The sequence below is a fragment of the Passer montanus genome, unplaced genomic scaffold, assembly GCF_014805655.1.
Source record: "Passer montanus isolate IOZ18808 unplaced genomic scaffold, ASM1480565v1 scaffold18, whole genome shotgun sequence".
NCBI classification, from domain to species: domain Eukaryota; kingdom Metazoa; phylum Chordata; class Aves; order Passeriformes; family Passeridae; genus Passer; species Passer montanus.
The window spans coordinates 10,408,220-10,431,194 of NW_024365381.1; the positions used below are offsets into that span (position 1 = coordinate 10,408,220).

The 22,975-nt window shown below is 38.7% G+C and overlaps 2 protein-coding genes across 3 annotated transcripts in view; one reads left to right on the forward strand and one right to left on the reverse strand.

The window, feature by feature from the left end:
* Positions 1-3,925: 3,925 nt before the first annotated feature.
* TMEM62 (transmembrane protein 62) lies at positions 3,926-21,757 on the reverse strand. Of its 2 annotated transcripts, none has more exons than XM_039705393.1 (14): positions 21,728-21,757; positions 17,811-17,922; positions 16,790-16,927; positions 15,719-15,764; positions 14,330-14,471; positions 14,007-14,131; positions 13,752-13,874; positions 12,692-12,847; positions 11,902-12,061; positions 10,218-10,331; positions 9,180-9,264; positions 7,557-7,661; positions 6,687-6,805; positions 3,926-5,782 (listed from the first exon to the last, which is right to left on the reverse strand). In XM_039705393.1, the coding sequence occupies exons 3-14, from the start codon at positions 16,827-16,829 to the stop codon at positions 5,456-5,458; spliced, it is 1,542 nt and encodes a 513-aa protein (XP_039561327.1). In that variant the 5' UTR covers positions 16,830-16,927; positions 17,811-17,922; positions 21,728-21,757; the 3' UTR covers positions 3,926-5,455. The 2 variants fall into 2 exon arrangements, with proteins under 2 accessions (XP_039561327.1, XP_039561326.1); XM_039705392.1 differs by lacking the exon at positions 21,728-21,757 and adding an exon at positions 21,104-21,636.
* A 22-nt stretch (positions 21,758-21,779) lies between these two features.
* Positions 21,780-22,975, forward strand: part of UBR1 (ubiquitin protein ligase E3 component n-recognin 1) — a 63,719-nt gene continuing 62,523 nt past the window's right edge. Inside the window, exon 1 of the mRNA XM_039705391.1 lies at positions 21,780-22,027. The gene's annotated coding sequence lies outside the window, so the exon portion shown is untranslated. The remainder of the gene's footprint in view (positions 22,028-22,975) is intronic.

Below are 22,975 nucleotides of genomic sequence, written 5' to 3' on the forward strand. Positions count from 1 at the left end.
AGTATTCCTGTACTTGTGAATCCTGGTTCATGTCACCTCTTAAGAATAAAAAGCCAAAAGGAGAAGATTCTTTAAATTAAATGCCATCAGTTATAAAACCTGTTTTTTTTTAATCTTTCCTAATTTCTAATTTCCTAAGTCCTAATTTCTTAATATTTGTAATAGTGTGGCTCTTCAGCTATCATATATTTTGTACTGCGAGAGGTGTCATTTAACAAAGGGTGATAAATAGCTGGTAAGAAAAATCCAGTATGCTTTGGAGGTTGCTTCTCATAGTAATTAGTCCACATGCCCAGTCTTTCACTTCTTTTGGGTTGGTGGGTTTCTTGAGTCAGTGGTTGTGATCTCCCATGTCAGAATTACCTTTATCCAGTCAGAGCCAGTTTCAGCACAGTTGCTGAGTTGTCTTCATTAGTTTCTTCCTTATCTTGGGAATTCTTCCAGATGTCCTTGTGGCCAATAAAGTCTGCATTCTTTGTATCCTCTGTCAGCAGTACATTCTTCCCAAGCTTTGCTAACCTCCCACTATGCCTCGAGATCAAGCATGTCAAGCCCTAAACTTTAAGGAGGCCAACAAGTACTTTAACATCTGGGCATCACTTAGAGCTTGCTTATTAGCTGCTACCTGCTTTGTGGATTGTATCTTCTTTCTTGTTAATTAGGCTTGAAAATACATAAATATCAAATAACATCCCTTTTTAAGAGAACTTTTACATATTTCACATTTTACAACAATAAGGCAAGACCATCTTTGATAACCCCCTCCTGATTCCCTGTAACTCTGGGCAAATGGTCAATTATTTCTGTCTCTTGAGATGTCAACATCGTAATAAGTCTCTTCCCTTTTTATCTCATTGTCTTAGTTTCCCTTTATTGCATTCCATGTTTTTTAGGTCAAGCTGTTCTCCTTTTCCCAAAAACAGACCCATGCATCTGTTTCTTATCTCCACCAACACAGCTGGTGGTGTTCCTCAAACAGGATTCAGTACCTGCAGTGCAAAGCCAGTATCTGGCCCAGAGCCAAAATATTTGGTTTATTTAATATTTTGCACCAAGATGGGTGCTAGGTAGTAATTCCACAAAGCCAGCTTGGAATGCATGCATTTGCCTCACTCTCTATCTCGTAATATTCATTTTTACTCATAATTGGCTGGCATCACATTTGCTAACTAAGTCTGCATGTGCATAACTGCTCATCTTTTGAGTCAGTGGGTTTCTTGAGTCCCTGGTTATGATCTCACACTTCCAAAATTACTTTTTCACCTTTCTGAGCCAAACCAGTTCACCATCTTGTTTACCTTCTTGATTTAAGATGGCCTCCTTAGAAGCTGTTGGCTGGGGTTCTTGTTTCTTTGTTCCTCTACTGATCTCTTCAGGTCGTCTTGACTTTCTGGTATAATCCAGCAATTTTTCCATGTACATGGAACAGCAGCTCCTGTAACACACAGAGCACTGGCACAACTTCTAGGAAACAAGTACAGCTTTTTATTCAAAAAGGGTGTTAAGGGAAGAGTCATACAAACACTGACTAATAGTCACTCATGCTTAATTGCTGATGCCTACGACAAAATTCCTAATGCGCATGTGCAAATCTTGATGCAGTTCATTATATTATCATTTACACAGACAAGTTTTCTGGGGGGGTGTCTCTGAGTATTACAGTAATCAAAGGTTGTTCTAAGTTACATTTTCCTTCTATCACCTATCAAGTTACTATTTAACCTTATATTCTATTACAGTTTCTGCTTGAGCCTCTTTGAAAAATTGGTTGTTAACTAAATAAGGATTTACAGTATTCTCTTCTGGGGCCTTTTCATATAGCATTCTGTTCCTGAGGACTCTTCACTGCTCCATTACTCCAGCCCCCATTGTTATGGTTTCAAAACTGACCTACAGCTGCTAGGGGCTTTTTGTGAACTTTTATGCATTTCCATCTTCATGTGACATCATGACCACAGTAAGGAAGTTCAGCTACAATCTTTATAAGTAAGCATTTGCAAAGGGTAATAAAATGTAAACAGTGTTGGGCAGCAACACCTTTTATTCTTATTTTTGATTAAGCCAATCTTCTGCTTTGTAACTATTATCTTATGCATTCCCATTTCCACCTGATCTCCCTTTGGATCTTGAAGTATTGCTGTTGTCTGCCCTATATTTCATTTTCTTCCCTTCTGCTTTCTTCCCTTTCATTTTCATCCCTTTCCTGTTTTTTGGTTTGTTTGTCGGTTTGGTTTTGGTGGGGTTTTTTTTCGTGTTTTTGGGTTTTCTTTGGTTCATTTTGTTTCTTGTCCTCCTTTTTGTCTTGTTCATTGAAAATAGAAAAACATGGTATTTTTCGTAAGAGCACCTATTAGGGTTTAGTGCTAAGCTGTACAGTTAAATGTCAGGATTTCATGCAAAATGTCACCAACATCGTGAAAAGACCTTTCCAGCCCAGACATAAGTGTTTGTTACTGCAGTTTATAGTAGCTGTTGTTACAAAAGTGAAGAGACCTGAGGCAGATCCCTTTCAAATAGCTTAATCTCTTCATTCAATATTTTAATGCATTGATTGTGGAAGAAGAAAGTGCAGGATTACTTAGTCCTGTTTCTAACATTGCTCTTCTCTTTTGCTGTACTAACCTTCTCTTTACTGGCTTCTCTTCACAGTAAGAAATATTTATATAATCCATAAATAGATTACCAGGGGAGAAAAGAAGATCACAGATCGCATTATCCCACAACTAGAAATGGTAGCAGCAGCTGGAATAAGCTTCAAACTGAGAAAATACTTAGTGAGACAACTCAGAACTCTTTAGGAAAAGCAAAGAAGGAAGCAGAAATGAGACATGATGTTTTAGCCACACTAACACAGAATTTTGCAACGAGAAGTATAGATTCAAAGTAGTAAGATAAAAAGTAGTGAAATTCAGTTTTGCTACTGTTCTCTGGTGCGGGTAAGTGATGATAAGAGTGCTGTATGTGCAACAGACTCTATTCTCTGCAAGATAGCCAGGAGGAACCAAGAAACAAGACTCCAGCAAGGAGAAGTGAGAAAAAGATTACTCCATAAATCTGCAAAATGAGTGCAAAGCAGAGGAGGATGGCTCTATAAATCCAGTAAACAAGGAGACAACACAGGAACAACTGCCTGATAAGGCCAAAGAAGTTTGCTTGACTTTTGTGCTAACATTTAGTCATTAGCATAGTGAAATATAATCCCATCAGCCACTTTCCCCTAGAGCATGGGTGGCAAAATAAGAGTAGTGTGCCTTTAAATGAAGGCAAGAAAATGTACAGGCAATGACTGCAGGGGGAACGCTGTTGTTCCAGGGGTTGGGATATATAAAAGCAGGTACAGGCACTGCAGGTGTGCCAGCTCTGTCACCCGCTCTGCACACACAAGAAATGCATCTCTCAACTCTGTGTCCATTGGCTTCTTGCACAGCTGGTGAGGGAACCCATAGCTGGGACAACAGGCGTTTTGGTGACACAGCCACAGAGCTGGATTGTCCTGCTGTCCCAGCAGCAGCAAATCTGGTGGGACAGGTCTCCAGCGTGCACCGACCCCTTGATCAGCGACCTCGGTGAATCCTCTCCAGCACTGGGGTGCTGCATTGCCCCAGAGAGGTGTTTGACGAAGCCAAACGGGGTTATGTGGCAGCTTTCCTAGATGCCCAGAATTTTCTAGATTGGTAAGTGCACTTTTGTTCCTCTTTCTTCTTAAAAAAAAATAAAATTCAGCCTCCATACAAGCCATGTATGAACGCTCAGTGTGGGGGCTTTATCAATCAGTGGGTTCAAGTGTGTGCAGTGCAGAGACTATTGGAGAGGCCAGCCTAAGGATAAAACTATTGGGTAACATTATATTTAACAATGGGAACAAGTCAAAAGATACGAAGTATATTATTGCCACTTCTTGTGCTCTCTAATCACATAAAAGTAATTTAATTGTGAAATGTCATTTTATTATCAATTTTTCAGTATTGTATCTCACAAATTTTGCGCTATCTCTGATTTTCTAACAGCTTTGCAGAACAAACTTGTGTAGCAACAAATTACATTCTTTATTCTCTTGTATTTAACTCATGTAAATGGGGCTCTTTCTTTTTCCTATTACACTGAAGACATTACATTATCATTAGTATTACATTACTATTTTCCTGTATCACTGAAGAACAGAAATTAAGGAATTGGAAAACTGTCATCTGTTCGAAATAACAAAAGTCCTTGTTGTAGTCAGTATTTTCTTCCAATTTATTTTACTATGTTCTATTACAGTCACTGCTGTTTCTTTCCCAAGGGACCATAAATAAATTAGCCCTCTTTTTCCTTGAGAAGCCATAAATAAGTTACTGTAAAATCACCTAAAGTATTTTAGATGTTCTGCTCACAGCTGGTCTTTTGTGAAGCAACGCAGTGTTCTTTACAGATCAAAGCACCTCAGCTTTCTTGGCTCTGGATCATTGTATTCTTCATTATTGTAACTAAACGTTCTACAATTTTTGAACTTAGAAAAAATGAAAACAAAGAAATGAATTTTCTTAGGTCACTCTTTGGTGCATTTGGCTGAGACCCAGAAACACAGCTGAGACCCAGAAAAACAGAAATTACAGACTTTATAGCATCATACCATAATATTCCTACAGCCTCTCCCATCCTGAGGACATTGTCTCCATTCTTTGCTTTGAAGCTGAAAACCCCAGCACCACTGATAATTCACTGTCCTTTTACCAGTCATGGGTGGGAGGACTGGCAGCCTCAGTAGTGGAAAATGAAACTCCTTCCTTCCAGAGAGTGAGCCTGGTTGGTTAGCCAACACTCCCAGGGCAAGAGCTATAGGCCACAGTTCAGGTAAACATGAACACAAACACACAGACACTTTACAGCCTCTAATCTGCTTGTATACAGCATTATGAACTGAAAACATGTATGGGCATAGGACTCTGACTGTGAAGGCCACTACAGTGCCTTTGTAATCACTATTACTTCATAAAGACATCTGGTATAATCTTGTAAAAACACAAGTCACCCCTGAAATAAAAATCAAAGAATCACAAATCCAGAAGCTCATCAAGTCCTATGCTCGTATTTTGCAGCATTATAAAAATCAATAATTAATTAAAAGTATTTTTCTATTCACAGTAGTAATAGGCAAATATTTCCTTTTGTGAGCCATATGGACACATTTATCTCTGTATCACTAAAAAAACCTCACTGATGATATTTCACAGTTGACTGTATTGATGTATAATGCATAACTGTATTATATAACATGTATTATACAGTATGTTGTATAATACAAGGAAAGTGTGTTTAACATATTGTACATTTACTATTTAATACAGTTCTGTAGCAGTGCAGGTGCAGCTTTGGGTCTTACCACCTAATGGTTGGCGTGTATGGAATGCCAGCATCACCAAATGATAAGGTTGTACCTTGACAGTTTTTAAGACAGACTTTGGAGTACTTATACTCAGGAGCTTTGACAGTTTTTTATCTCTATTATGTAAGTTCTGAGTTCTGATGATTTCAGTGTCCAGGTTTTATAAATGAGAGCTGCGGTCAGTACCACCAGCCACGTTTTCATTGGGGAGAGGAAGAACGCCAAGGTGCCGTATGTTCGCTGCAGGAAGTAGCAGGAATAGACCTGCCAGGCCAGCAGCAGGGCCATTGCCAGGTGAACAAGCACAGCCACGAGGCGTCGGGCATGACGGAAGTGGGAACGGAAGCTGTGGCCCTGGCATCGCAGCAGCAGGCACCAGCACAGATAGGCCATCAATGGCAGGTTGAAAAACATCAGCTGAAAGGAAAAGCAGAGAAAAATAAGACAATGAGCAAGCCAAGGCTTCTGGGTAACATCTATGAAGGCTTAAAAACATGCACAGATAAAGCTGTCCCATTCTAAGGGCTGAGTACAATTCCCAGAGATGGAATCTCAGAATGCACCTCCACGACTTTGCAGCTGATAAAGCTGCGGCTGCCTGGGCCTGAGTCCCAGGCCAAGCATTCCTGCCCATTCCCTTGCAGTCAGAGGCACTAACACACAGTTGGCATTTCCTGGAACTGATTCAGGGAGCCGGACTTGGCAAAAAACTAACATGGCAAAACCAGACGGACTGTATGTCAGCTTAACTCTGACCCAGCCCACTGTGGTGTCACACGGGTACAAGGGAGACACCATGAAGAAGGAGGCAATGCTGGTTTGGTCCTCTATCTTAAATGCCAAGGAATGACACTTTGTCTTTCACATTAATGGGGAAACAGCTCCTGGGAAAACTGGACTCATGTGTGCTTAGAGAGTGACACCTACTGATCTGAAGGGTTATTAAGGCTGCAAGGGCTGCCCTGGCCACTCAGTTTTTTGTTTAATTACATTGTGTGAGCCAAGGGCAAAACCAGAAAATGTATAGAAAATTTAGAGTTATAAATCTGTAGAGACAGCCTCTAATACAGATATCCAGGGAATCCAAAGCAACATCATTTTATTAGGGAAAAAGAGAAGTTTGTGAAAATAATGCACAACCTCCTTCCTTTCTTTAAATCTGCAGAAAGGTAAGAAAGACTTCTTGTAGTAAGGCATGGTCACTAATCACTCTACTTCCAAGACTTCTTTCTTTATAAAAATATTTTTAAAATAATGGAAAAAAGCCCCTGAGAAAAAAAAAAAACCACTGTTTTTTAGCCTTTAGTTTATAAATACTCACCTGTAAAATCCCAACCACAAATGTCATACTACCCTGTAAGAAGGAGCCACCAACAAACACCCCAAAGGAAAAACAGGCCCCCATCTGGCCATCTATCAGTTCACCTACAAACCACGGTCCTGCAAGAGAGGAAACCAAACATCACCGTCAGGAAACACAACAGAGACACAGCCCTTTCCCACATGGCCCTTTGTACCCTGAGACTTCCCTATTCCTTGTCCAGAGCAATCAGCCTCATGTTTTCATATTCAGCAAACAGCAATATGGTGTGAAAATACCACAGTATGACAGGGGGCTGTGGCATGCAATGAAAATGATTTGAATTAGTTTCATCTCTGTGACAATTTTCAACACCACATATAATGTATCTTCCTTATGAAAGAGGTGAAAAGGGTAGCTTTTTCCCAGAATTACAGTAAGATATATGAAAAATGTGGTCACAAACAATTCCAGCCTGGCTCAGCACAGAAATTAAAATAGGCAGGTTGCTCGGTGTTGTGCATACTACACAGACTAACAAGAAAATAGCTATTTTAGTAACATGTTATCAGAGGAGAGCAAGCTCAGATTGTTAGCTCTGATGCTAACAATCAAAAAATAAGTGAAAACCAAACTGAATTTTAAAATATTCACTTTGCTTTCAGAGTAATTTAACAATCTAAGTGTTTAATTAGTTCAGGGCTTCTAAGTTAGGCTCTTAGAAATAAACCTTTAGTTTCTTTGGACATTAACTTTTAAAGTTCCACATAGATTTTGTAACTTCAATAGATTTTCCCCATTCTCCAAGATGTTATAATTCTTAATTTTCATCAGGAAAATGTGTAATTTCAAAATACTAATTTATGTCCTCCAATACTCTATACTACTTACCCAGAATGGTGTATAAATTCAAAACCAGAATTGAGTAATAGAAGGTGTTTGTTTTACTGAAGACATGAAGAGAATATGAAGTCAGAGTAAGTAATCCCGGCTTTTCTAAACAGAGACAACATTAAAGAAAAATACATTTAATTCAGTTTGCAACATCTCCCCAGATATATATGTATGTATAATACTGGTCTTTCTGAAACAAATCTGCACGCTATTTACTCATTCTTTTAAATAAGGAGTATGAAATAATATTTGGTATGTCTACAGAAAAATGCAGAGGAATGCATTACTATTACTGTGATAAGTGAAAGTAAAGAACCAATAAATATAAAAATCTATATTAAAAACAGCAGAGGAACCTGGCATTCTAAAGGAATACACTTACTGTATGTAAATAATACTGAACGACCATTCTATACCCAGAAAATGAAGTTAGCTAGAATGAAAAACATGGAGAAAGTATGTATTAAATTAAAAGTAAGAAAATCAAAACAGTAACTCTGCAAACCCAGAAGGTGGGTCAGCATGGACTAGATTAATTGGATTTCCTTTGATTAAATCTACTTTAGTGAGATCTGATAGCAACTCAAAATTAAGGCTAGGCATGAAAATGACATTATTCTGACAAGTGTGTGGTGTTAGCAGAAAAAAATAGTAGTAGCTTTCTAACTGAAGCAGACAATTCACAGATCATGCCTTCCTAAAAAGTTAGCTTGTAGACTTACACATATTATGTGGTCTTCTCACAAAGGATTAACCCCTAGAGGGCAAGCTTCACCTTTGGAAATCAACAGCTCTAACAAACTTGTTCACTAAGTTGTCAAACATTTACATGGACCTAGCTGACCACAGAGTCAGTTTTTTTAATATTTAGCTGCTGAGTTCCACAAGGCAACTGAAAATCTGTTTCTTTTCTATGTAAGCAGTTGCTGTAGTTACCTCAGGATGCTACACAATTAGGAGTATAAAGGAAGGGACAAACACTGACATGAATAGGAAGGGAGGTGGCTTCCAGAAAAACCTCATTAGTAAGGTGTGGTTCAAATGATTGTTTAAAGGATAAACGTCATGAGCTTAATAGAAATAATTTTCATTTACTAAATGGATCATAAACAAAATATCAAGTTATGACACAAGTGGCCTTAATATTATTTTGAGAAAGACCCAATCCTGTTCATGTTCTTTGCAAAAGTTAACAAATACTGTCTTTGCAAAAGGAAATCTGTTTCTCCACTTACGCGAGAGAGAATTCTGTGACAACTGTAGTGAAACAAGCACGCATATAGAAAATACAAACAAAACATTCCTTTCCCTATGTATTGGATTCTTCAGTGAGAAAATTAAAATGAAACCTTGGACTTCAATCAACTTAATTTTTGTTTAAACAAAGATACCTGCTCAAGTTTCTAGTTTACTTTCTTGATATATTGGAGGTTTTCCAGGTTCCCTTGAAAGCGAAACAGCAGCTTCTGAGATACCAATCAAACCCCACAGAAGCAAATGTAAAATGCATGTAGTGATTAAGAGCACAGTTACTTACATATTGTTAGCACACAGGTCAACAGTAAAAAGTTTAGGAGAAAACAGAACTACTAAAAACCACAGGCAAACATTAGTTGATACCTTTGAGTGCTGGCTTTTGGAGGTGTCGGAAAACAACAAGCAAGGTAATCTGAATCAGCACAGTCAGTCCAAAGAGCACTCGAGCCTGAAAAAACAGTTTTGACTATAAGCCAACCCTGGAATAATTGCAGCCTTGGAGCATGCCTTATGGATACTGATAGAATGGTACCAAGATTCTATTTGAAGCACATATTCAAAGCTTGTTGGTATCATTAAACTGAAGAGTAAAAAAGGAAACTTAAGAGTTTCTAAGTTCTAGGATTTGTATTGTACTGACTTGAATTCTGCTGAATGTCTGAAAGCAATAAACCTCTCTGAATCTTTATAAAAGAGAGTTTGTAAACACATCCATTGAAAAAGTGTAGTTACACTTGCAAGGCAATACATTGTCTGAGCACTGTTCTGAGGAAAAATGCAGTTCAAGACATGGTGTAGAATGTGACTGATTAACAAAACTAAGATAATAATTACAGTCATGTGGACTTTCTTATGTAGTTCTAGAAATGCACCTAGACTACTAAGACATGACATCCTTCTTTTCATGTACTGAGCTGTAACACATCTGGATATGACCTGAAACTTACTAAAGTCAATGGGGATTTTGCCCTTCACTTCACTGCCCTTCACGCTAGTTATAATGTCAGCAGCTGACAGTGAGAATATTTGCAGCATTCTTTCCAGAAAACATATTTCAACAGTTCACAGTGAATTTTTCTTCAGTTTAATGTTTCCTTTTTCTACTCTCTCCAGTAGCTCTTTTTCCATTTCTTGTTTGTACAAAATGCATGTATACTTATGCCCAAAAATGGATAATTGGGACTAAATCCAGGATGTCAACTGTTTGTATAAACCATTGTTGCACATTTGTGGTTGAAGTGTGCAACTTGAGAAACTTTAAATGTTTTGGAATTCCAAGAGTCATATCTGGAAAAAGTAAACTGCATTAAAGTCTACAAATTCCTTCAGGAATTACGAAAATGCCTACTGTAGATTGGGAAACCAACATGCAGTAACAGCTGTTTTGCTGAAAGTACTTACTAGAACATAGTGGTCAGTGAGAAGAATAACAGATGACCAAAAGTCAAATCTAAGAGAGAGGTTTTCTTCCATACCAAATAAATGGCCCCGTGTGCCAATTCTTCCTGACGCATCCTAGGTTGACATAAAATGAGAGCAATTACATAGCAGTGGTACAAAAAACTGTCTAGTTAAAGTTCCTAATTATCACTGCAGCTTTTCTAGAAAGACACAATTGATGTGTGCTTCTCTGGCATACTGCTGTATTAAATTCTACCTACAAAGGATTACTTACAATTCTGCAGTTTCACGTAAATTGATGATTATAAAATCATAATCTGAAAGTGCTACATATGAAGAAGAGCCTGTCAGAGATTCACCAACTTACGGAAGACTGTAACTGTTTACTGCCCCCTCTCACAATTGTTTTCTGGAAGTTCAATTCTAGGTAATAGCCCATATTAAAATATTTTGAAATTTTGTTGTGCTTTATTTCTGGTGTATTGCCATAAACCCATATGATAAACAAACATTTGTTTATTGTCATTTATTCAACAGTTTCAGCACGGTGTTCCAGATCTGGCCTGGAAAACACTCAGTAGAGCAGGATAGTGACTTGTCTTGGCTCGTGATGCCTTTGTGGATGCACCCTGGCATCCAGTAGATTTTCTCTGCTGCACCCCACACTGTTCATTCACACTGAGCTTGTGGTCCACCAGGACACTGAAGTCCCTTTTCACAGAGCTGCTCCCCAGCCAGGCAGATCACAGCCTGTGCTGCACTCCTGGATTATGTTTTCCTGAGTGCAAGTCCCTACACATTTCCTTTATGAACCTCATAATATTGTTCTTGGCCCACAATTTGCCCTTGGTTAATCTGTGTTGGCTCTTCCCAGTCATGTGCTTTATCTCACTTGAGAAAGCCCCCCACAAGGATTTGTTGCCTAATTCTCCCAGAGACTGAAATAAGACTGTAATTTCCTGGATCCTCCCTTAAGCCATTCTTATAAACAGGAGAGTCATTAGCCTTCTGCCAGTCTTCTGGGATGTCCCTTGATCTACACAACCTCTCCAAGACTCTGGAGAGTGGCCTCACAAAGATGTCAACCAGGTCTCTTAACACTCTGGAGTGGAAACAGTCACGCCCATTAATCTGTAGGATCAAGCTCCTGTGCCAGGTCTTACTCCAACTCTTCCTTCATTTACAGTGGGTCTCTGTTTGCATCAACCTTGATCCTTGTTCCCAAAGCCTGAGGCCCAACACTGCTAGTACAGACAGAGGTGAAGAAAGTGTTGAGAACCTCTGCCTTTTCAGAGCTGCTGGTGACTAATTCACCTCTGCTCTTTAACACCTGGCCTATTTTCCTTCTGTTTCTGTTTGTTGTTTACACACCTTTAGAACCCTTTCTTGTAATTTTTGACATCTCTGGCCAATTTCAATTCAAGTTCGCACTTCTGTCATGCCTTATTTTACTTCTTATGAAAAATAATATTTCTTTCTTTATCCTAGCAGCTTAATGAATATTTTGGTGCTTAGCAGTCAATATTTATTCCTTTAGTAAATCCTCTGGGTTTTGTAATCAGACAAATATGAAAGTAAGTCTGTTGTCATGTAATTTGTTCTTAGTTATGTGAAGCAGGAGGGTGATAGAGAAGCCATGACAAGAAAAAAAAATTAATACAAAGAATGCCAACAGGTACCTTACCTGGACAGTTACATCTATGTGATGGAACCCTTCACTGTAGTTTTGTGGGCTCCACTTCAGCACATAGAGAGGACCCGACACCTGATGTGCATTTCCCAGGTGAACTCCATCTATGTAGACTTTGACAGAGATAATGACAGAAGGAGAGAATGCCAGAATTCTAAGGAGTAAATAAAGAGCAGAAGAAACAGATTTGTTACTGGACTTGCAGGTATGTCATTACTTCCTTAAGAAAAAGTCCCTAATGGTTAAGCTGCCTTGTAGATTTAGAAATAAAAACAGTGAAATATCTGTAGGCTAATGGTAATATGATAGGTCTTTCCTACAGTTAAAAAAAAAAAAAAGTAGTTCTGTCTGGCACTACACAGAAGAACAGGATAGAAAACTGGCTGTGGAACAGACAGAAAGGTGGCAGAAGTTTTAAGACCCTGCCAGAAATAATTTTAGAACTTTCGCTTCAAAACATTTGCTAACACAAGTGGGATGCATCCTCCAGCACACATAGACACATAACCAAAGACTGGTAGACAGCTTCATAAAAAATTGCCACGCTCCCTCTCTCTAAAGTCAGCTTTGGTAACATAAAGTTCATTTAGCGGAAATAACTGCATAAATAAAACAAACATGAATTACTACTACACAATCTTTTTATCACAGATATGATACAAAGCAAGCTCCTTAGAACAGTCTTCCAGAGAAAAGTGAATTCTGAGAACAGTGGACACACATTTAAAAAAAAAGGGGTTGTGTATATAATTAAATATTGTGAAATTAAGACATTACAGGGTACCTGATATGAGTGGAATAAAGAATTTTGACTAGTGGTTCGTGAGTAGAACTGCTGTAAAGGAAGGATTTGGGATTGGTGATGAGAACTACAGGCCACTCTTCAAAGTTAAGATCTGCGAAACTGAGGAGGTCATGATCAAATGCGAGGATCCTGTATCTATAATGAAACGAAAAAAAATTGTTCAGAAAAACTGCTGTGTGAACAGCTGATTTCCATGCTTCTCAAGTTCCTAAAGAATCTGGCTTTATTTTCCATTTATTCTCTTCTGTAGTTGATCTTATATTTTCCAACTCTGCTATATTAACTCTACAGTTGCTTACCTCTGATGAGGTTAATTTTATTATAAATCATGGAAGCAGTACTTAAAGTTCCAAGCGTGAAGATCTATTGAATTTTTCACATTAATCAGATAGATGAATCTTACATTAAAGAACTCAAATATAATGTATATTTCCACAGTGTCTGTGTAGGTACTCTAGTTCAGGACAATGACAACAGCATGCTCTTCCTCTTTATTCATACCAGTATCTTTCTTTGGAATAATGCAGAATAAAAGCTAATATACTACTATACACTACACTTAGCATCAGATGCTTTTTGATATACAAGTAAGGTAACACTTCTCAGGTGGACTATTTCTGTGTCAAGAATTCTAACAGCTACGGCAGAGCATGTGTATTTTGAAGCAGTGATGCTGAATTTTACGACAATTTATTTGTCTAAATTTGAATACTAAACACATACTATCTGGATACATATTTAGATGTCCCCTTTTTAGTTTTTAAATATCAAGAATTAATAAAAAATTATTTAATTTATTATCATACTGTTGGTATGGGGAAAAATCCCAAATGTACACACAAGGCCATTTTTTCAAAAGCACTAATAATAATAACCAATCAGGCTGATCTCATGCTTCTTTCAAATTCACCACAAAACATAAAAGGGAATTATTAGGGAAATAATTATATGAAACCATAAAAGGGAAATTATTATATGAAACCTGCCTGCTGTGCAGGCAGGTTTCATATAATAATTTCCTCATATGGGCTTTTCTTACCTCCTATTATCCATCCAGTCTCCCAATTCAAGTTCCAGAGTGCCACCACGGTGTTGACTGTGCAAGACTGGCATCAGCCCACCCATTGTATGGAGATGTCCACATAAATAGGCTGTGGCAGAACTAATAAGAATTGTGATTATTTGGGTGGGAAGGAAGTATCACTGCAGAAAACCTAAAAGTGAGAGATGAGCATGTGAAGACAGGCAAGAAATGTACTACATGCTGAAAACATACAGGATAAGAAGATCTTACCTCATTAGTGTTCGTATTCCAGGGGATGGGGAGATGATAGTTGAAGTGGGGTAGTGGCCAAACCAGATAGTATGGTTGCTGTGTAGACTTTCTGTTGCCATCAAAGACAGCTCTGCCATTTGATTCTGAAACAGGCAGGTGACAAATCTGTTTTGTTAAATAAATGTCTCACAGGCATTATAACTTAAAAATGTAAACACCCTTATAGCTGAACACAAAACTTTCAAACAATTTTTCTATATTAAAAAAACCCCAAACCTCCAAACAAACCACTGCAGAAATAAAACAGCCAGCAAAATAAAATGCAAGGACTTATACAATACCATGTTTAAAATCCCAAAAAAATTATAGGGTCTCTTAGGGCCTGGGCTGAGTGTGGCATCCACGCAGATGAATGAATAGTTCCCAAAAGAGGTAGTGTGGATGTAATGGAAAGAGCCATCTTTATGCCAGGCAGAGTATTTCCTAACAAAATAAGATGGAAATACTGCTGTTAGGAAAGCTTGTAGCCATGACAAACATACATTACTTTCTCTCTTTCCATTGACAACAGGTAATTTCACTATTTCTGACTTACAAAACTGAAGTGCTTTTGATACTTTATGCTAGATAGGAATTGTACATATCTTCCACTGGCAAAGACATGACATTTCAACTAACAGTACCACTTAAATTGCTCTGTTAAGGATTAAAATCTGTAAATAAAATTATTATGAGTTAATCTGAGAATCACTAAAATTCATTAAGTTTAGGTTGGTTTTTTTTTTTTTTGTTTTTTTTTGTTTTGTTTTTCTTTCTTTTGGGGTGGGCATTTTGTGTGCATTCGGATTTTTTAAATTTGTTTTAGTTTTGTTTTACTCCCTGCATGATTTGTGGAAGCTAAAACATTCCTGAGTTCAGATGGTGAGTATAATTTGAGCACAGCCATCCAGAAATCAGTTCATATCCCTGTTCCTCCACCAGTCAGAACTATAAAATTGCCAGAAAGGTTGACCTGAATAGAATATAAGCCAATATATTAAAAACAAGTTTTCAATACTTCTAATGCCATAAAAACCCTTTCAAAATATTTTTAAGTTAGCATTATCTTTATGAATATCATCAACTTCAACAAAATTTCTTCCTTTAGTCCCACTTTGAGACTAAACAATGTGTTACTAATGTGTAACAGTTGATTCATCCTCTGCTAATGCTGTGAACATACAATAGGAACCTATGTTTTTGTGTAAAAATATTTTATTTCAATACAACCCACTGCACTCTTTAATTTTAATGCATAATGAACACCAGAATGTGGTGTTGAATAACTGTTTTTCCTAGCATCTATTTTTGTTTCTGCAAACAATTTTTATCATTTAATATTATAAAATATATTTGTATTTTTATATATTGAAAAAACAACTCCATTTCACTCTTCCATCTTCTCTCTCCTAGAGTGTGACTGAAAATTTTGTAGACATTGACAGATACAACACACTCAATTACAAAACACAAAAGGGTAAGAGATAAGAGATCTGCACAAAGAATTCTCTATTTTCTCAATCAATTCTGCTCTAATAACTGACAATGCAAAAAGACAGAGGGAATAGTAGATATGATCCTGGGCTATAGGAAAGTCAGTGAAAAAGCATATATGTGATAACTGAAAACAGAATATTGTTTAGTGAATTTGACCTTGAATATAGCTGCATCTGTATGATAAATAAAAGTACCTGTAATAATTCTGAACACTATCCAGGCGTGGAATGTTGAATGAATCTGTAAGGGAGTAAAAAAGGAAATAAGGAAACTTATTGATCCTTGGCCCTGTATCTAACTGGGTAATGTTGAGATAAAGCAGTCTCAGCAGGTGCTGAAGAGCTACTTTTCAAAAAATGCATGACTGACAAGCAGACTAACTGAGCAGAGGAGACATTATATACTCAATGCAGTTAAATAGCAATAGTTTTCTCATTCAAGTTTCAATTCAAAGATAAAGGCATTGTGGGAATGTAAATTGTTATTTAGCAGCCAAAAATGAAATCTGTCTCCATTTTGACCACAGAACTTTTCAAGAGCTTTTATGGACTGGTTGCATGCTCTGTAAGTAAGACTTAACTCATTCATGTAAAATGAAGTAGCCGTGGCATCTCATCTAGAGAATAGCATGTGTAGAACAGACATCAGCTTGGCAAAGTCTGTACTGCAACAGTTCCACTTCTCCATTAATGCTGCTAACAGAAGCCTAACAGGAAAATGAGTATATATGACAAAGCTTGCACTTTTTTCCCCCCAGGGCAGCTTCCTGTATAGTCTGTTTACACGATTGTCAGCTTGTGTTTGAATGCTTACAGTTTGGCAACAGCTGATGGATCTAAACTCCCATGACTCCCTTCTATTCAAAAGAAACCAAATTTCCTTTAGCTGCTGGATATGTGACACCTTTTAAACTTAAACCTGTGAGGTGGAAGTCTATAAAAAGTAAATTGAAACCATTTCTTCAGTATGGTAAGATTACAGTTTGCCCTTCCATTAAATAATGTGGTATATAAAATAATGATGTGGAAACTAATATCTGAAGTCATGTTCAACCACTTGCCAGGTAAAAGACTCTTACTCCTCTGGTACTAAAACTCACTCTACTAAGAGCTTGTAAACAAAGTGTGTCCCTCAGCAGACATGTGGATGGCAAGCCTTTCTCCTGATTCATGAATACTAACACACTAGTGAGTACTAACATTTTACCTTTATATTCTGTGATCTGCAATCACAGGAAAGACAGAAAAGTTTCATTTCCTTCTTACCATGATTCCCTTTGATGTCTATCCACTTGGTTTTTTCCATGACCCTTGATCTCTTCAGGATTGACTGATAAGTTTTCCACTCGTCTTCTACCTGCTCAGATCCCAGTTTATCTCTTGTCTTAGCATCTGTCAGATCACCTGATAGTGCACAAAGGTGAGATATAACTAGAGGCCTACACAGTTTATAAAAATACTGTAACTAGACAAGCATGCCATCCCTGCCTCCAAGTCTAAGTGGCTGCAGGCCTGGGTGCAATCTGCAGTTTCTGTATCTGGTCCACAACATCAGGGTAAACACCTTCTAATGCAGATTCAGCAGCCTCATTAGACATCTCTTTACAATATCACTGCAGCACTTTCACCAATTAGATAATAACTCTCTGTAGAAACAAAACTCCAGGTCTAGCATTAAGATTACAAAGCCTTGCATACAGTAACAGCTCAAAGTCATTTCGATTTTCTTGTCAAAACTTAATCTATTTCAATAGCAAGCTGTCAAATGAAGTGGTAAGGCTTATTTCACCTCTCTTGGTATGATACATTCAATGGAAACCAGCAATAAAATCTTACATTAATTCATAGGTAAATTTCATACAAATGAGCAGGGATGGTTCTGAGAGAGGAACTGCATCCTAGTGGCTAACCACAGACATTGCTCACTTCTGTAATTTCAAACACAAAAAATGTAGAATCATGACCAGGACATGAAGAAAGGCAGCTGCTAGCAAGGGCTAAGATGCAGCAACACCTATTGGGAAAAGATTAGCTATCTTGTGTGATTGTGTCTGTTACATAGAACACACTTAACTCCCTGAAGAAACTGAACGCTGAAGAAAATAATAATAATGCCCCTGTTGAGAAATTATTCTTTTCAGCTTCTAGCAGTCTTCCTTCAGCTGCAATTCAATTTCCATTGCTTAAGATATGTTTAAAGCTCTGCCTTGAGATCCTAGAATTTTGCCTATTTGCTGTTCCTTTGACAGTGCACTCAACAGGAAATTCACACTTTTCCACTGCTTACCTGTTGCTAGAACAAGTGCTGGCTGAATTACATCAATTGTTTCAGAACAGAATTTTTCGAAGTCGGGAGCTCGTTTGGGATCCCGAAATTTGCTGATATGAATATCTGACACCTGCAAAACAGAAGAGTGAAACCCTGCCCCAAGTAGAGGGTTATTGCTAGCCAGGTTCTTCTGCAAAGCCAAGCACACACAGGAATGCAATGTAAGAGCAGTCACAGTGATTCATGTCAGTCTAAGGGATACAGGGAGAAACAGAAGTGGGTGACCAGGGGAGAAGGAAAGTAGAACAAGCAAATGATATTGCAACTCTAACCCCTAAAATCACATTTACATCAAGAAAATTTCCTTAAAACTAAGAGCATACAAAAGTATGAGGAAAAACTTAGGTATCCACAGTAAATTGTGATGACTGCAAGTGACCTTTGCCTTTCAAATTCTGGGAGTTTCCATGCAATGCAGTGGTTTTGCTGCAAGTAAGACTACAAACTAGTTCTGCAAAGCAATAGGTTAAAGCTACCTAGAACTTGAAATGTACTGAAAATTTATTTTGTATCTGGTGTGACATTTCCAGTAGCTGAGTGGAAGAATTTTTAACATTCTATCCAAGCATTTTAATGGATCAAACAAGTATGTTTAGATCCCATTCCATGTGCCTTCAAGAAGGCAAAGACTGCCTAAGAAAGGATAATATGACTTGTATATAACTGTAGAAGATGATGTTAATTTCTGAGTCAGTCAAAGCCCTCACATCAGAAGAGCAGTTTGGGAAGAATAAGAAAAGTAAGATTTTTCTATTTTTTTACATTGTAGCTTTTCAGTACTGTACAAAAAAACCGAACCCTTGTGTGAATGGCTTCAATTCCACTTTCCATTCTACTTCAGTCAATCAATTAATTAATTGTCCTCCTTGGTTTGAACAAATGGCATTTGATGCTCAAAAAGCAGTAAGCAAATGCTCATCTGACAATACCACTTGGAAAGAAAAACATTAACTTTTACATTCAGATTAATAAACATGTTCTTGTAAAGTTTGTAGTTTTTGAAAAATCTAGATAAAATATCTTGGAGAAAAATTATTTACTTCTACTTATTCAATCATCTGTATATGAAGAAAATATTACCTGAATACAGTTTTTAAATTCTGATTAGGAAAACTCCCCATTTAGAATTACATGGAATTTTTGCCTAGATCAGAATTGCGTGCTAAAAAAGGCAAACACTTTTAGATATAACTTTAACTTCACTTTCTTTGATGCATTCAAACTAGTGTGAAGCAAAGAGCACAGCAAAACTACCTCAGTACATCAAACCTCATTTAATCATTGACAAGGATACAACTTGTTTTGCTTCTTTTCAGCCTGTGGATTTGCAATTAATTTATTTCAGCAATCAAACAGAGAAAATCAAAACTTCTACAGTTTCCATTCTTGAGGAAAAAAGTCTTACAAAAAACCTTACTCATGTTCTACCAGTAACTACAGCAAATGTAAATTTCCAACCCTACAGCAGAGAGTGGCTCGGGAGCCTGATTTCCTACAGTGACCTTCCCACTCTCCTTCCCCATGGGTTTAAGATTTTTAAAAAGGTTCAACTTGTCATTTCTAAGAGTTACAGTGTCCCGGGACTTCTGAGAGCTGGGACTAAGTTTCTCTCATCACTAACAGCCACGACATTTGAAGATCTCAGAAGTAGAGCTTCTTCCCTTTTTTTTTTTTTAAATTTTAAATTAATTTCAGATTATATCCTACTAAAAAGACAGTGGGCAAGATGAAAAGCTTGTAATGCTCTTATTTACTTGCCAAAATGTAGGTGAAAGCCCATTTGCTGCTTTCCCCCCTCCCTCTGACTGATGTGGATACTTGGCCTCTCATTGCATCATCGGCAGTTACTTTCATTAAAATGGGTTGAAAGAGATTTAGGAGTGAGGAGAAATCATCAACATTCCTTATCTAGCAAAGATGTGGTCCAGGAGAGGCAGGCGTTAACGAGGGAGAATTACAAGGTCTAGAGCAACAGTAGAATGCTTTCAGCTTCCAGAAACAGGAGAAATAATTATATGCTTGTCAAATACTGAGCTAGAGTGTCTATTTGGCAGTGAGTAAGAAAGGAAATTCTGCTACAATAAAAGTGGATGAGCCATTACTAGAAGATTAAAGTAGAAAGACTGTGATTTAGTTCCTTTAAGAAGAGATAGTCCTGTGTATGGGAAGAAGAACGAGGCAGGAACTGTTGGAGGCAGAACTGACTATCTTGAGCTCTATTCAGTGACCTAGGCTAGACCTATGGATCCACCAGGGAGCCCGAAGCCTGTTTCCCATAACATCACCAGGCACAAGGCTGGATTTGGTGCTCAATTAGTTTCCAAGTTAGGTCAATGATAAAGCAGCTGTTAAAGGGCACGTCTGAAAGAGAACATAACCACTTGAAAGTAAAGCCAAGTCTCAAATTAGCTGTGCTGTGACCTATCCTTGGGAGAACTCCACTTGATGTGACACAACCAGAGAGAACACAGCAAGAGAAACATGGCCTGTGCATGCTGCTTGTCAGTATAGCTCTGCAGCTGCTATATGCTGCTGTATCTGACTCTTCACAAGACAGCAGCTCAGGACAGGAGCTTTCCTTACACTATTTCAAGTGTATCTCTTGATACTTGTACTCTGCAGTAAAAATAAGCCTTAAGACACTTAAGGAAAAATTACTGAAAAAAAATTACACCACCAATTAGAGAGAACCAAAGACTTATATATGCCAGTTTGTCCACTAAGAGCACTGCCTGCAGCTAATAAAGTCAGGCAAAGTGTTCTTGAGACTGAGAATGAAAACAAAACAGTAAAAGCAGCTATTTGTTAGAAGGAAATGCACAGCAGTCCCTGGGACATCTCAGCCACAGATTAACTACAAATATGTAAACACTTTTGTGGCTAGTTCTACACTAAGTGCTTCGGGAATGCTCTGGGGAGAAGAGTCACAGAAGCAGTCACAGAAGCAGCCACAGAAGCCCTAAGACGTGACAATTTGCTTCCAGGACTATGCCAGGTCAACTTGGATTTTATCTTTAACGTGGAAACAAAGCTGTGTATATTTAACCTTCTGAATACTGGCATAGTACCTTCTACCCCTACAAATCAGTAAAGCTATTTAGCTATTTTCTCAGCCACACAACTTTTCTGAGATTTTGGATGGGGAAAGGGACATGCAGAGCCTGCATTTCTGTGCAGGATATTAGATAATACCGCATCAGGTACTGATGCATTATATAGGGTAGTGTAATAATTAGGTGATTTTTAATTACCTGCTTCCACTACACACATCTGTCTGTGTGACAAGGAAACGTCTCTGTGCAACCACCCAGGAGCCGCTCTGGCAGCCACACACCACCCGCGAGCGAGGCCCCTTCACAGCTACACCTGACACACTCACAGCCAGAGCAGCTTTCCTTGCCAGCTCAGCCCCAGGCTTCCCACAGCAGGGTCTCAGTCTTCGGGATGATTAAAATAATTTAGTCTTGGTGCAGTAATTAACAAAATAACAGTTTGACTTGGGTACCTCTAAGAAGGTGCCCCAAGGAAAGCAATCCCTGCACTTTTATACTCTCACAGTCTGAGAGCAAGCAAGTCTGGGGGTCATGGGCTCCTTCCGTCTCTGAGTGTCGCTCTCCTGGCCGAGCCACAGGTCCCCGTGCCTGTGCCCTTCGCTGCGTCAAGGACTTCAAAGGTCCCGGCCTTTCGCCTCGGGCACCCGCCCCCCGGAGCTCAGCCTGCCCCTCGCCCTGCAGCTGCACATCGAGCTGCCGGCACTGAACATGCTCCTCAGCGCGACCTTCCGGGCAGCCTGGCCAGACGCCTGTAGCCTGGGCTTGGCTGCCGCCTCCGCCGTGCCCGCGCCCGGCCGCCCCTCGCGGCCCGGCCCCGCTCACCTGCACGACCCAGAGCAGGCTGGCGGCGGCCGCGCCCCTGCGCCGCCAGCCCCGGCACTTCCGCGTCCACCTCCCCGGCCGCCGATGGGCGCGGAGGCCCGATGCCAGCGGGGCCGGGGGTGGGGCGCTCCCCTTGGGATGGAGGTTTTATCCGGCTCTCCCCCCGCTGCCTGGGCCCTGAGCGTTCCCGCTTTCCCCTCGGGCCGCAGGGGCGCCTGGAAGTGCCTAGGTTAAAGCAGAACGAAACCCAGGCGTACGAAGAGATCCGTGTCTCGTCTTGCTTCCTTACAAACACAGCATGTAAACTTTCGCTTTTTCTCCTGACGGTATTGTAATTCTACCTGCTCGGAAATCTAGGCAGTTGACCTATTTTGCTCCTGACAGAATTTTTGAATATGTTTTATATATATGTATGGTATTTTGAATATGTTTCATATATATGTGCACACACCATTTAAAACCTTTCTACAGCAACTGCACAGTTTCATAATTGCTAAGTTATTCTTTGCTATCAACTCAGTTTATTAATTGCTGCCCATTTACTGTTGAAATTTTTTCTTTCCATCTTAAGTATGAGTTTAGGTGAAAAAGCTGCTCTCACTTCACATCACTCTTTGTTATTTAACATAATATTCTCAAACAATTTCAGGTATTAGAAGTTTCTAATTCAGTATTGTTTAATTGTAATTATATTTTCTTATATAATTTGTCATAGGACAAATATTTAATTTTTAGTATTGATAATTATTAGCATTTATTGATCAAGAAAAAACATTTTTCAGATCAATTAGACTGCATTAATAAAAGATACGTCTTATTTGATGTTCTTCATAATTTAGTTACTCTTTTGCAGGACTTCATGTACATTTGCTTTGGTTTTTTTCAGCTGCCTTTCATCTTGCTTATGTATTCTTCCCCTCCCAAAAACACCCTGAAAAAAATTTCTAAATAAACATGAATCAGCAATCCTGTTAATCTTCAGGAGTAATCTTGAGAACTGGGACTTGCTCACTTTCTTCCTGAAGCACTACCACTTTCTTTTAGCTCTAGCAAGGCTGTCAAGCATTTTGTCTGTATTAAAATTGATCTGAATCCCTGTTTTGTTCTTTCTTTTATTACTGTAGTATCCATGGAGATCTTGGTGGCTTGTGCCATTTCTGCCTGGGCAATGGTGCCAACTTGTTTTTTTAAGAGGTTTGCTGACGCTTTCTTTGCTATCTCTCAGCGCATGCAGTTTCCAATTGTTTT